Source organism: Aplidium turbinatum, chromosome 9 (genome assembly GCF_918807975.1).
Source record: "Aplidium turbinatum chromosome 9, kaAplTurb1.1, whole genome shotgun sequence".
Classification (NCBI taxonomy): Eukaryota; Metazoa; Chordata; class Ascidiacea; order Aplousobranchia; family Polyclinidae; genus Aplidium; species Aplidium turbinatum.
In genome coordinates, this window is record NC_137480.1 from 10,775,115 (window position 1) to 10,787,168 (window position 12,054).

General features: G+C 37.4%; 1 protein-coding gene across 1 annotated transcript; it reads left to right on the forward strand.

Annotated features, from left to right (window-relative positions):
• The first annotated feature begins 497 nt into the window (after positions 1-497).
• LOC145777124 (all trans-polyprenyl-diphosphate synthase PDSS2-like) lies at positions 498-11,883 on the forward strand. Its single transcript, XM_082588419.1, has 8 exons — positions 498-631; positions 1,281-1,521; positions 8,227-8,352; positions 9,182-9,386; positions 9,795-9,959; positions 10,802-10,894; positions 11,193-11,381; positions 11,654-11,883. The coding sequence occupies exons 1-8, from the start codon at positions 547-549 to the stop codon at positions 11,810-11,812; spliced, it is 1,263 nt and encodes a 420-aa protein (XP_082444545.1). The 5' UTR covers positions 498-546; the 3' UTR covers positions 11,813-11,883.
• Positions 11,884-12,054: the final 171 nt, after the last annotated feature.

Sequence of the window (12,054 nt, forward strand, 5' to 3'; positions counted from 1 at the left end):
AACATTTTTCCGCAGTTTCCGCTAACCTTTACCATAACTAACCATAGAGTAATCTATGCTCTAACCATATCCCTAGTTCTAACCCTAACCCTCGCTGATCGCAGTTTCCGCAAACATTTTTCCGCAGCTTCAGCTTACTCTAACCATCGAGTAATCTATGCTCTAACCATATCTCTAGTTCTAACCCTAACCCTCGTTGATGGCATTTTCCGCAGTTTCCGCTAACCCTAACCCTCGAGTTGTTTGCTGAAACTCCAATCAGCGACTTCGGCTTTGTGCAATTAAACTGCGATTAGCAACTTCGGCTTTTTTAACTTTTTCTCTTGATCTTTTCAGGGTACGAACTGTTCAGGGCACGAACTAGGTTGCACTCGCTGGCAGGAGCTTAGATGCCTACAAAAGACTATGAGGCTTTTTATATTTATTAACTGGTTGCAAATATAGGCTACATTAAGTAAATTTACAATCTGTTTTCACTTTTTTATTTTTTGTGTTAAGAATTTTTTTGATTAAGAATGGTTTAAACACAAAAATGAACATATTATAATGCAGTGTTTTAAAAGAACGTTTCATACATGTAATTACCAGGTTTTCAACACTCTAACTGGGAAGTCAAACAATATTTATAAATGTAAGTATTATAAATAAGTCAAATGATGTGCCTTCTTCTGGTGACTAACTCGGTTACCACATGATGTAAATAATGATACTCAGCTTTTATTTCTGACTCAGTCAGCATGACTGACTTTATCAAGGGGGCTGAAACAGGTAAACACTTTACCTGTTTAGCAGCAAATGGCTCTACACAAAATTTACTGACGTAATGAATAAGAAGCAAGAACCAGAGTTAAAAAACGCAACAAAATTTCCACTTAATTCAATTGACAATACATTGATGCCTAAAAACAGTAGGCTACTATTCAGCAGCTCATATTTATCTATCTACTTATGGTTTAACTCCAAGAATTCTTGAAATAATGTGAGATAAGACAGACAAGGAATTCAGCAAATCTATTTTTGTGGAAAAGCTCTGAGCAATGAAAAGGTAGTTGCAACGTCAAAGAATTTTTTTGTAAACATTGTGAAAATTGCTTTGATGTTGCAACTACCTTTTTCATTGCATTGCTAGTATGGTCACCAGAAAAATGCAAGTCATTTTATTTATCAAATGCCTGGTTGACAGTCTCTCTCTGTATTTATGATAAGTAAGATGTAAAAAAGTAGTCTAATTTAGTTGAAACTTTTCCATACTGTATGCAATGTTATTTGCGATTTCTCAGATTCTTTGCCGATGACTATTCTGAAACCACAATCAAATCGACAGATATTTTCATTGGTTACTCAATGGCTCAGAAGTGAAAATTCTACATTGAAGAATGTTGTATCTGATGCTGAAAGAGTTCTTGGTTTACCAACTTCGTATTTAAGGCTTCCAATTGTATTAGGTGATGAATTAAGCTTAATTGCATCCAATATCAAGAAGCTAGCAACTACGAAACACCCTCTTGTATCTGCAGCCAGGTAACATATCTGCAGTTTTGTTTTCAATGTAGTGTAATATTATGTTTTGCTGCTTTAGACAAAGAGTGTGCTCAGTAGCAGTACTAGCTTACGATCTGGTAGCTGCCAAGTTGTCGTTAACCCATGATTTATTTCTACCCATTTTACAATTGCCAATAAATAATTTTAACACACTCTCTTTCAAAAACAATCAAATTGTGGTGTCTATTCCAACTCATCAGGATTAGGGTGTACGGTTTCTAAACTTTTTTTCAAATTTTTCAACGAAACCAATTTTTTTTGTCGGGAAATAAGCTGAAAACTCATTATCTCAAATATTTTTTTCCTACTTCAACAATTCAAGGTCCCAACTCAAGAAAGAAATTTGGTGTAAAATCATGGTACCGGCGATGGGAATTTCAACCACTAAAAAGGACTTTGAAGCTTTTTGCAGTTAGTATGAGTAACATTAAGAGTTAGATACAAAAAAGTGTGCCACAGTGGTCACTAGCCTGGGGTTCAAAGAGCTACGGGGCTGGAAGGGCCCCAAACAGTGGCTGCAAGGGCCCTAAAAGTGTCCAAGTCAGCTTTATGAAACTACGGGGGTCAACTTGCACTATAATTGCAAGTTCAATAATTAATCTCATTACCAAGCCAAAGATACTTTAGCCTTGGTTCAATGTTATACATATTGAACTGTTTGGTTTACAGATTGTCGCTGACAGGGTCCAGCACTGTTCGCTGGTAGGTAGTCAACTCAAACGGGTCACTCAAAATTGACAAACATGAAGTGCTATTGCCAGGATGTGCAGCTTCCCATCCCAGCCGTTTTGTGACTTAGACTGAGTTACTCGGTAGTCTCTGAAACTAAGAGTTTTATAAATTAATTATTAAAAAAAAACAGCTATTGTACTTACAGCATATCATTATACTTTCCTTATTCAATTTATTCACAGAATATTTTATGGTAGTTTTGTAACTCTGTAAAATTGCTACTTCAGCTACTAGCAGCCAAATGTCCATAAAATAACTACCAGCCCATCAAATAAAGAAACAACCCAAAGTTGTTAAGTAAAAAGAAACTTGCCTCTTTTTATGACATTGCCATGCAATGTTCACCATGTTTATCACTTGCTACCCCAAACATCTGGCATTCATTAATAAACAACCAGATATCAAATGAAAGAGAAATTGGTTTTGTGAAAAAATGCATTACTGAAGGAAAAGTAAAGGATAGTAATGATATGCAGGCACAGGAAAAAATTAATGAGGTTTATGACAGAATAAGAGGTTATCTTATTTTCGATGATGCTACTTGCAGCATTTAATGTTGCCAGGGCTGTGGAGCCACTGTAAGAGAGCATTGGCTTCGGCTCCAGCGCCATCAAGCATTTATCAAATAGCTCTTGCTCTAGCTTCTGAGCCATTAAGCATTCATGCAATGGCTCGGGAGCAGCAAATTTTTAAAAACTTGCTTCAGCGCCGGCTCCATTAAGTATGTTTATTGTTCATGGCATTTACCACAGTAGGACACAACGGTTTAGTAATTTGCATTGTAGTATTATATATAAAATTCTGTTTAAAGGGGCAATCACACTAAAGTAGTAATTTTGCAGCTTCATGTCATCAGTTTATCAGTCTTACTACTTGATTTTAAGCTGATCAAGATTAGGCTACCCAACCCTGAAGCTAGAGCAGGTAAAATTTTTGTAGCTCCGGTTCCACAGACATTTAAAAAAAGGCTTCAGCTCCAGAAAAAATGCTTGGCTCCACAGTCCTGAATGTTGCTGCAATAAATTTCAATCTTGTTGTTCGTTTTTGATGTGATTATGTGCTTTTTGTGTTATGGTAGTGTTTGAAATGTTTGTTTTCAAACTGATATTTCAAAATTTCGGTGTAGACAAGCATCAAAGGAGTACATTGGACATTGTAGTAGTGTTGATGGTTTCATACAGTGTGTACCAAAAATGTATCTACTTCTTTTGTGTGCTCAGTACTCAACTTACATGTTCTCGTAATAATAAAAATGGACAGAAGTTATTGTTGCACTTGCTAACATATTGGGCTTGGTGCCTTTGAAGCAGAAGCAAAAAAATATATCAGTTAATGAAAATCAAGATATGCGTTTTAGGGTGGTCCAAAAAAAACTTTTTTTGTAAATGTTAATGTCTCACCCTAAAATATTGTTACCATTGATGAGAAAATGATATATTATGTGAATTTTCATAAAGATTGGTTGATATTTAGGGGTTGCTACCGGGGTTCAAAGTTTTGTCGTTTGCCCCCATTTTAACGTTTTAAGAGGATGTGATACAGATATGATATGATACGGTACAGTAAAAAATATGGTACAGTGCCATGGCATATTGCAAGAAAAATACAGTTTAATAATTACTCTATATAGTCTGTTTATAAACTCATGTACGTCTGTATTACGAATTATACTAACTGGTCTACATATATATACAAAATGTGCGACTTTGTATACTTGTGTTTAAAGTTCAGAGACTAAATTTGACAATCAATAACAGCTTTAGAAGACAGTAAATAAACTACCGTATTTTACGGACCATAAGGCGCACTTTAAATTCTTTTTTTCCTCATAAATTGATCGTGCGCCTTATGGTCCGATGCGCCTTATGTATGGATCAAGTGCGGTAGTGCTTTATTGCCTACACTCAAAACCAGTACCGATATACTATTATATATGGTCCGGTGCGCCTTATGGTCCGGTGCGCCTTATAGTCCGGTGCGCCTTATGTATGAACAAAAAACTAATCAAAGCAATTTATTGACAGTGCGCCTTATAGTCCGGTGCGCCTTATGGTCCGTAAAATACGGTACATGTACAAATGTACATGATGTAAACTAATATACATAGTACATACATAGTTATTACCCTCTAAACCAGGGGTTCTCAACCGTGGCCTTCGGCCCCCCAAGGGGACCACAGAGCGTTCTCAGGGGAGCCACGATAAAAAGCTTCATTAATAAATTATAACATGTATTGATGAATTATAACAGAATTGTGACACAAAAAACACTCATGTAGGTGTTAGTATCGTAAAGCTAGCTAAAAGCATGTTTTTTCATCATATGTTCTATCTCACTGCATGTTGCATCATCTTTTGTGATTGTAACGTAACAATTAAGGATACGCTTGATTTACTAGCGTAGTCTATTACGAAAAAGAAAGCATTAAATCATTTAATCATTCGTTAACTGTTTTTATTGATTTCGTTTCATTGTTCTTTAAACAAATACATTTTTATTTTGCTCAAGGGGGCCATGGTCTTTTAGAGCCACAGTCTGGGGGGCCATGACTCAGAAAAGGTTGAGAACCACTGTCTAAACCCTTGACAGCCTGTTTCACCCTAAAAGGGTAATCATCAGAAAGTCCTCCTTTTAGGTTAAAACAGGCTGTCAAGGGTTTAGAGCAGTGGTTCCCAACCTTTTTGACCTTGCGGCACCCTATCGAAGAGATAAATAGTTTGCGGCATCCTGGCAAAACTGGGTCAATTTTATGAGATTTCTGTATTTCAAGTAACTGTATGAAATAGCACAGAATGAGTTGTACAGTATAGCGCGCATAAATAAATGTATTTATTCAAAATTTAGTGTGAAATTTGGGCTTGACTTCTTGCACAAGTCCCTTAATATCTCGAGGCACATTCGACAAAGCCACCCACATTTCTTCCTCGACTATAAGCAGTCGTTCTCGTTTTTTTAGTTTTAATGTTCGTTTGTACGGAAAATCCACTAATTTGGAGACCCAATTGTAATCGCAAAGCAATTCACAAAATATATTCATATAAGTATAAAGCAGTGCTCCGCAACCGGTGTGCCGCGGGATAACTATCATCAGAACATACTTTTTGAAAAGAAAGGAGTTTTTATGTTTTAAAAATTCTCGCTTTACCACTGCAAGACAACTCAAACTCTAGCTAGACTTCCCACAGTGCATTTATGATTTTTTTGCCTCACATTGAAGTTTTCGCAATGGGAAGGCTGCCCTAGTTTTAAAAAAGGCTGGTTAACGTGGTAGTGCGTTTTTAGAAGTCAGGCTAGGTCATTTTGAATTGTCAGTTAGCAGTGTTTAATGAAAAATTTCGTAATATTGAAAGCACAGCTATTAAGTGTAGTAGCCAACGTTTTGTCAATGGCGAGTCCATAACAAACGAGTAGCCTAATTATTTTGCAAAGAACTTCCAGCCAGGAACGAACGACTGGCCAGGAAATTTTTAGAGTGACCAACGAGTTTTTCATAACCCATGGTATCCATTGGAATAACTGCATCAACGTTTGCACAGATGGTGCTTCAGCAATGGTGGGCGAAGGAAGAAGTTTAGCTGCATGGGTAAAACGTCAAAATCCAGCCATTCAACTTATGTATTGCTGCTTACACAGGGAAGCCTTGATGATCAAACATTTTACAAGGGAGCTGACAGAAACAATGAATGACTGTATCCAAATTGTTAACTTTATTAAAGCAAGAAACAAGCGCAAATATCTCATTAAAAAGATGATAGTTATTTTTTACATTTTGAAAATGTGTCGGCCGAATTGTGCCGCAAAATTTTAAAGAGTTTTTAAGTGTGCCGTGAGTAAATAAAGGTTGCGGAGCACTGGTATAAAGAATAAATCAATTATAACTTAGCCTTTTCTCGATTAGCTATGTAGGCTATCGTGTTTGTATGCGCAGGTATGGTATCCCCCATGCAAAAGTTTCTATTTTATAGTGGTTCGCAAACAATCGTGCAATTTTATAATCGTGCTGGGTCACACAATCCGATAATCCATCACTGCAATTTGACTTTGTGCGCCGTGAAACGCAAAATAAAATCATGAAACCTGGCAATAATGATGCGTTTCAAACGTTTTTATGGAAAAAACAGCAACGATTCAAAATCTCTTTCACGCTGTTATTCCTGGGCGAGAAAACAAAGGCTTATTGTGGATTAGAGTTAAAATAAATAAATAAATTCCACACTTAACGGGTTAAAGTTAAAATATCTCGCGGCACCCTTGAGCATTGCAATTGGCACCCCGGTTGGGACATTGCCGAGCGTGGAGTGGCGTTGATCACGGAATACAACACATTACACACATGTGACGAAGAACAAAAACAGTATCTTTTGCGTGTCGTCGCCGATCACCGTCAGCGATATCCAGACTGCAGTAGAAAGACCCTCGCGCAATAATTCCTGTATGTAGTTTATTTGTTGTATTCTAAAGCTGTTAATGAATGTCCAATTTAGTCTCTGAATTTTAAACACAAGTATACAAAGTCGCAGCGGTGACGCGCTCGCTTTCCAATTATGCAATCCTGGTTTGACTCCCGGCTTATACTGGTTGTTGACAAACACCGCCCACGCCCACCTCTACCCAGGGTATAATATATTGGGTGGGCGTAGTTGCTGAAGTAAAGGCGGCCGAGAGAAAGGAACTGGCCACCCTACTCTCGTTAGTGCCGAAGGCTTAGTATAATGAGAACCTCATCCCTCGATGCTTGTATTCAAGTATGGGACTCACCTTTACCTTATACAAAGTCGCACATTTCGTACATGTACACCAGTTAGTATAATTCGTAATACAGACACATGAGTTTATAAACAGACCATAGAGTAATTATTAAACTGTATTTTTATTGCAATATACAATGGCACTGTACCGTATTTTTTACTGTACCGTATCATATCATATCCTCTCGAAACGTTAAAATGGGGGCAAACGACAAAACTTTGAACCCCGGTAGCAACCCCTAAATATCAACCAATCTTTATGAAAATTCACATATATCATTTTCTCATCAATGGTAACAATATTTTAGGGTGAGACATTAACATTTACAAAAAAAGTTTTTTTTGAACCACCCTAATGTGTTTATTTTTTTGTTACACACTGTAGATAAGGTTTGTTTAAATGAAGAAAAGTGGCAGTTGGGACCTCGAAACCATGGAGTTGAGAAAAAATATTTTACATGTGGTCATAACTACTTATTTCCCGACAAAAAACAATGGTTTCACTATAGGTTGTAAAAAAACCGTACACCCTAATCAGGATATTAATGCGGGTATAATTTAGCTGCCGTCCCAAATTTTCCTGTTAATCATGAAATTATGAATCTCAAGGTAAGATTAAAAGATAGGCTAATAGATTGGCCTAATAATTTACGGTGAAATTAAAACAAACTGCTTAAAAACATTCATGTTGATAAATTTTATGCCATAACTTGCTGAACACGCATGCTGAAGCTGGAATACAATGCAAACTGTCCTAGCCTACCAGCCCATGTTTATCTGCTACTGAGTGTGCTGTTAAGACTTGGCAGTTTGTCACGACCAATCGACCATGTCACATACGGTATTCAGGTTTTGTTGAAATTAATAAGTATATATTTAATATTATAAAATTAGTTCATTTTAAAAGTTATTGCAACTTAAATTTGACTGGCATTGTGTTGATTATTTTTAGCTTGTTTTTGATTTATGTTTGTTTTATTGTTGAACCAATTTATAGTTAAAAATATCATAAATTAAACCGAATCATTGGTCTTTCAAAATGTAACGATAGGCTACTACAGCCCTAGTTATGATACGGTACTCTTAAATATATTAATTCTTCTAAATAATTTAACATCACATTCACAAATGGCAATGCCACACTTGCCATTACTGTTTATCTTGTATTCCTTGTAATCTGATTAATTTTGTGTTATGACTTTAGCAAAATATTGGGGGAATCAAAGCATACAATGCGATCGCGTGGACTTTTAGTTTTATTATTATCAAAAGTCATAAGTGCAAGTGACTTAAAAGCAAACCAACTAGAAAAGAATGATACATTTCAAAAGTAAGTAATTTTATGTTATCATTTATGTTTTCTTACAAATAGTGATTGACATATGAACACTACCATAGCTTTAGTGCTGAAGCCGAAGCCCTGGAGCTTTGCATTTTCAAAAGGAGCTGGAGCTGTATGTAAAATTCAGGTGGAAGCGGAGCTGGAGCCAGTTGTTTGAGAGACACATCCAGCTCCAATCAACTTCATGAGATGCTATTACTCTTGGCTGATTTCACATAATTAACAGCAACTCGTCACAAAATTGATAATTGTTGGCTGGCATTTTTAATCGTTCAATAATCGTTGTGCGTCTGCTATTTTGTAAGACTTTAAATTTGGGATGATTACTGATTGAGGCGACTATTAATGAAGTCGCATATTATTCGAGAAAATATGGTAATAGAGTTGGAGCTGGAGCAGTGATATGAAAGAGCTCTAGGGCTGGAGCAGTTTCATTTTTATGCCGACTCCAAAGCCCTGAACACTACTGCAGTACATCTCTCAGTGGGATGGCACAGCGGATAAGGCGTTGGCTCTCCAGTTTTGCAAACCTGGTTCGACATGCGCATAAGTTGGTTGTTGAAAAACACCGCTCACCTCTTCCCAGGGTGTAATAAGTTTGGTGTGCATAATTGCTCAATGAAACGCGGCTGAGAAAAAGTGGCCACCCTACTTTTGTTAGTGCTAAAGGCTTAGTTTGATGAAAACCTTATCTTCTCATTACCCAAAGCTCAGTAACTGAGTGTGGACTACCTTTGCCTTACTATCTCAATAACTTAGAGAATGCATGGTTGCATAACATTTATAAAGAATACGGTGAAACTTTTCATGTTTTTAGTCAACAGTCACTGTCAGAATTAACGGAGTTGATTTACTTTGGATTCATGATTCATCGTGGGATTGTGGACAGAAACTTTTTACTCCAACATGCAAACTTGGACTGGCAAACAAAAATGGAACTTGGGAACAAAATGGCCGTTCTTAGCGGTGACTTTTTATTGGCTAGTGCTTGTGTAGCATTGGCTGAACTAAAAAATTCAAAGGTTGGTTCAGTTTTTTTATATGTAGTTAAACACATGTGCCATTGTGCCAAATGTTTAGATTACCGTACCTAAATTAACGACTTAGGTCCATAACCATTGATTGTACTGTGCTGGTTATGAAAAGGCTGTGGCATAGTGTGCCGTCAATTGAGGAGTAGCCTATTCCAGAATTGTATATCATGCAACACAGAACATCGGCCTACTTTCTTAACTTTGCAAGTTAATACTTATTTTAGCCTATTTAAAGAGTTGTCATACTTTAGAATCAGGATGTGTGTTTGCCGTGTCAGAGAAAGGCACACTGCATTGAGAAGCTACTAGAGAGCAGTTAATTTTTGTTTTCGTCATTCAAACAGGTTTAATTTTACCAGTCTGAAAGCATAATGTAATGAATTGTTTTCACATCAGGTAATCTCGTTAATGTCCAATGCCATTCGTGACATGTCAAAAGGATATTTCATGGTCCCTGAATCTGGCCCGTACTCTCAGATTCCGTCTCTTGACAATATACCGTGTTCTATCAACGAATGGGAAGATGTAATCTATCTGTCTCATGGCAGTCTTCTATGCAATGTAAGCCTAAACTTAATTTGTTTGCTTGTGAGTTCATGCTCCAGTACATGTGTAGCTATTTTTTACTAGAGCATTCAGTGTATTATGAAGTTTGATCCAACAGAAGAAAATGGCTTCTCACAACATTTTTGCTTTGCCTCATTCGATGTAGAATCGAAATGGCCCGTTTCGGTGAGTCCGATTCGGTGAGTTCCCTATTCGGTGAGAGCCCTATTCGGTGATTTTTTTTTTTAATTATTGGTTACCGTAGCCTAATTATCATTGCCGTTATAGGGTTAGGGGTTAAGGGGTAGAGGATAGGGGTTAAAGGTTAGGGGTTAAGGGTAAGGGTTGGGGGTAAGGGGTTGGGGTTAAGGGTTAGGAGTAAGGGGTTAGGAGTAAGGGGTTAAGGGTTAGAGGTTAAGGGTTACGAGTAGAGGTTAAGGGTTAGGGATTAGGAGTTAGGGTCTTATTTCAACGTTTAGCGACGTTAAAACGATGTAAAAGCGGCAATGATAATCAGGCTACGGTACCCGATAATTTTCAAAAAAAATTCAAAAAAATCACCGAATAGGGCTCTCACCGAAAAAGGCTCTCACCGAATAGTAGCAGACCCATGTAGAATAGTTTCGCTCTCTTGAAGAGCACTGCTGAAAATCGACACTGATTCCAATTGCCTGATGTGTCACCGGATAGGGATGGACATAAAGTGGAAAGCTAAAATCTTATTTTCCATAAGTTAAACTACAGTGCTCTATCATGTATAAAAATCAGTGTTCGACAGTGATCAACAAATATAACCTGGTGCAGCATATGCAGTGTTTCGGTTTTAAAATCTTTTTTGCAATGAGTTTTATCTTCAGGCGTGCCGAGCATCATCTGAACTTGTGAACGGAGGGCAAAAGTACACTGAACACTGCGCTGACTTTGCTAAACATGTGACATTAGCCCAACAGGTAGGTGGTGTTCTTCAACGCAATGTTGACTTGGCTGCTGTTGACTGCAATAAAATTCAAGAGCTCCAGTTCGCTAAATTAAACTTGCCTTATTCAAGTATCTTTCCGTGCGTTTGCATGCTCATTGTGCAATTTGACTTATGCCATGTACCGTATATTCATGCAGTAGCGTTGTCTGTTGTTTAATCACAGATATTTTTAAGTTTCAAAAATGTTTTTGCAACAAGCTAATACGATCACACCCTTAGGCTTAAGAACACCATATCATTTTCTTGACTGCTTTTGTGTTGTTGTACAGGCGAGATTGGACATTCAAAGAATAAACAAAAAGCGCACAGAGCGAGAGAAAGCTGATTCTGCGTTATCTGAGCTGTGCGCGTTGCCGGTGTCCATAGCTGCCAATGAAAATGGCGGGAAAAAGTGGCTGGAAAAGTTTGTCATTACAGACAAGCGTGACCCGAAGAACCTAGTTCTCGCGAAAGATAAAGTGAGATGTGATGATTACTCCGTCCCACATTTTGCATATATTCTCCCATATTCTGGTCTATGTAAAAGTTTTCTATTTGAAAATGCATCTAGGAGCTTGCACAAACTAAAAATCTATGTTAACTAACGCTACATTGTGAATAGCCGAACTCAAAAAAAGATTTGTTCAATGTGCCTACAGTAACTATAGACGATGAGAAAGATCATCATTGCTCCGTTTGGTCGTTACTAACCTTTGTTTATTTTTAATAAATCTTCTCAACTTCTTTCTAGTTGATATCTGCCGTTTCAAACTGTACCAAATCGTCTAAAAGATCTGAAGAAGTTTGTTCCTACCACAGAGAGATGGCGTTGGTACACCTTCATATGCTCCCTGACAGCGAAGCCCGCAGGACAGTAGAACATCTAACTAATGCCCTTTCCGCCGGATAATGCATGCATTGTTCCGCATAAAACGCACCAGCGATTCAATGCTATACATTAGTGGTTTCCAGCCTTTTTGTTGTCACAGACCCCTTTAGACAAATTATTAATTCTGCGGACCCCTGCCTAAATTTTTCCTGAAACTCAATTTACATAGGCTACTATTGACTATTGTAATAATTATGTTACTCAACTACTCTACTGTGTCATATTTAGGGACAGTAGAATATCGGGATGCGCAACTACATCCG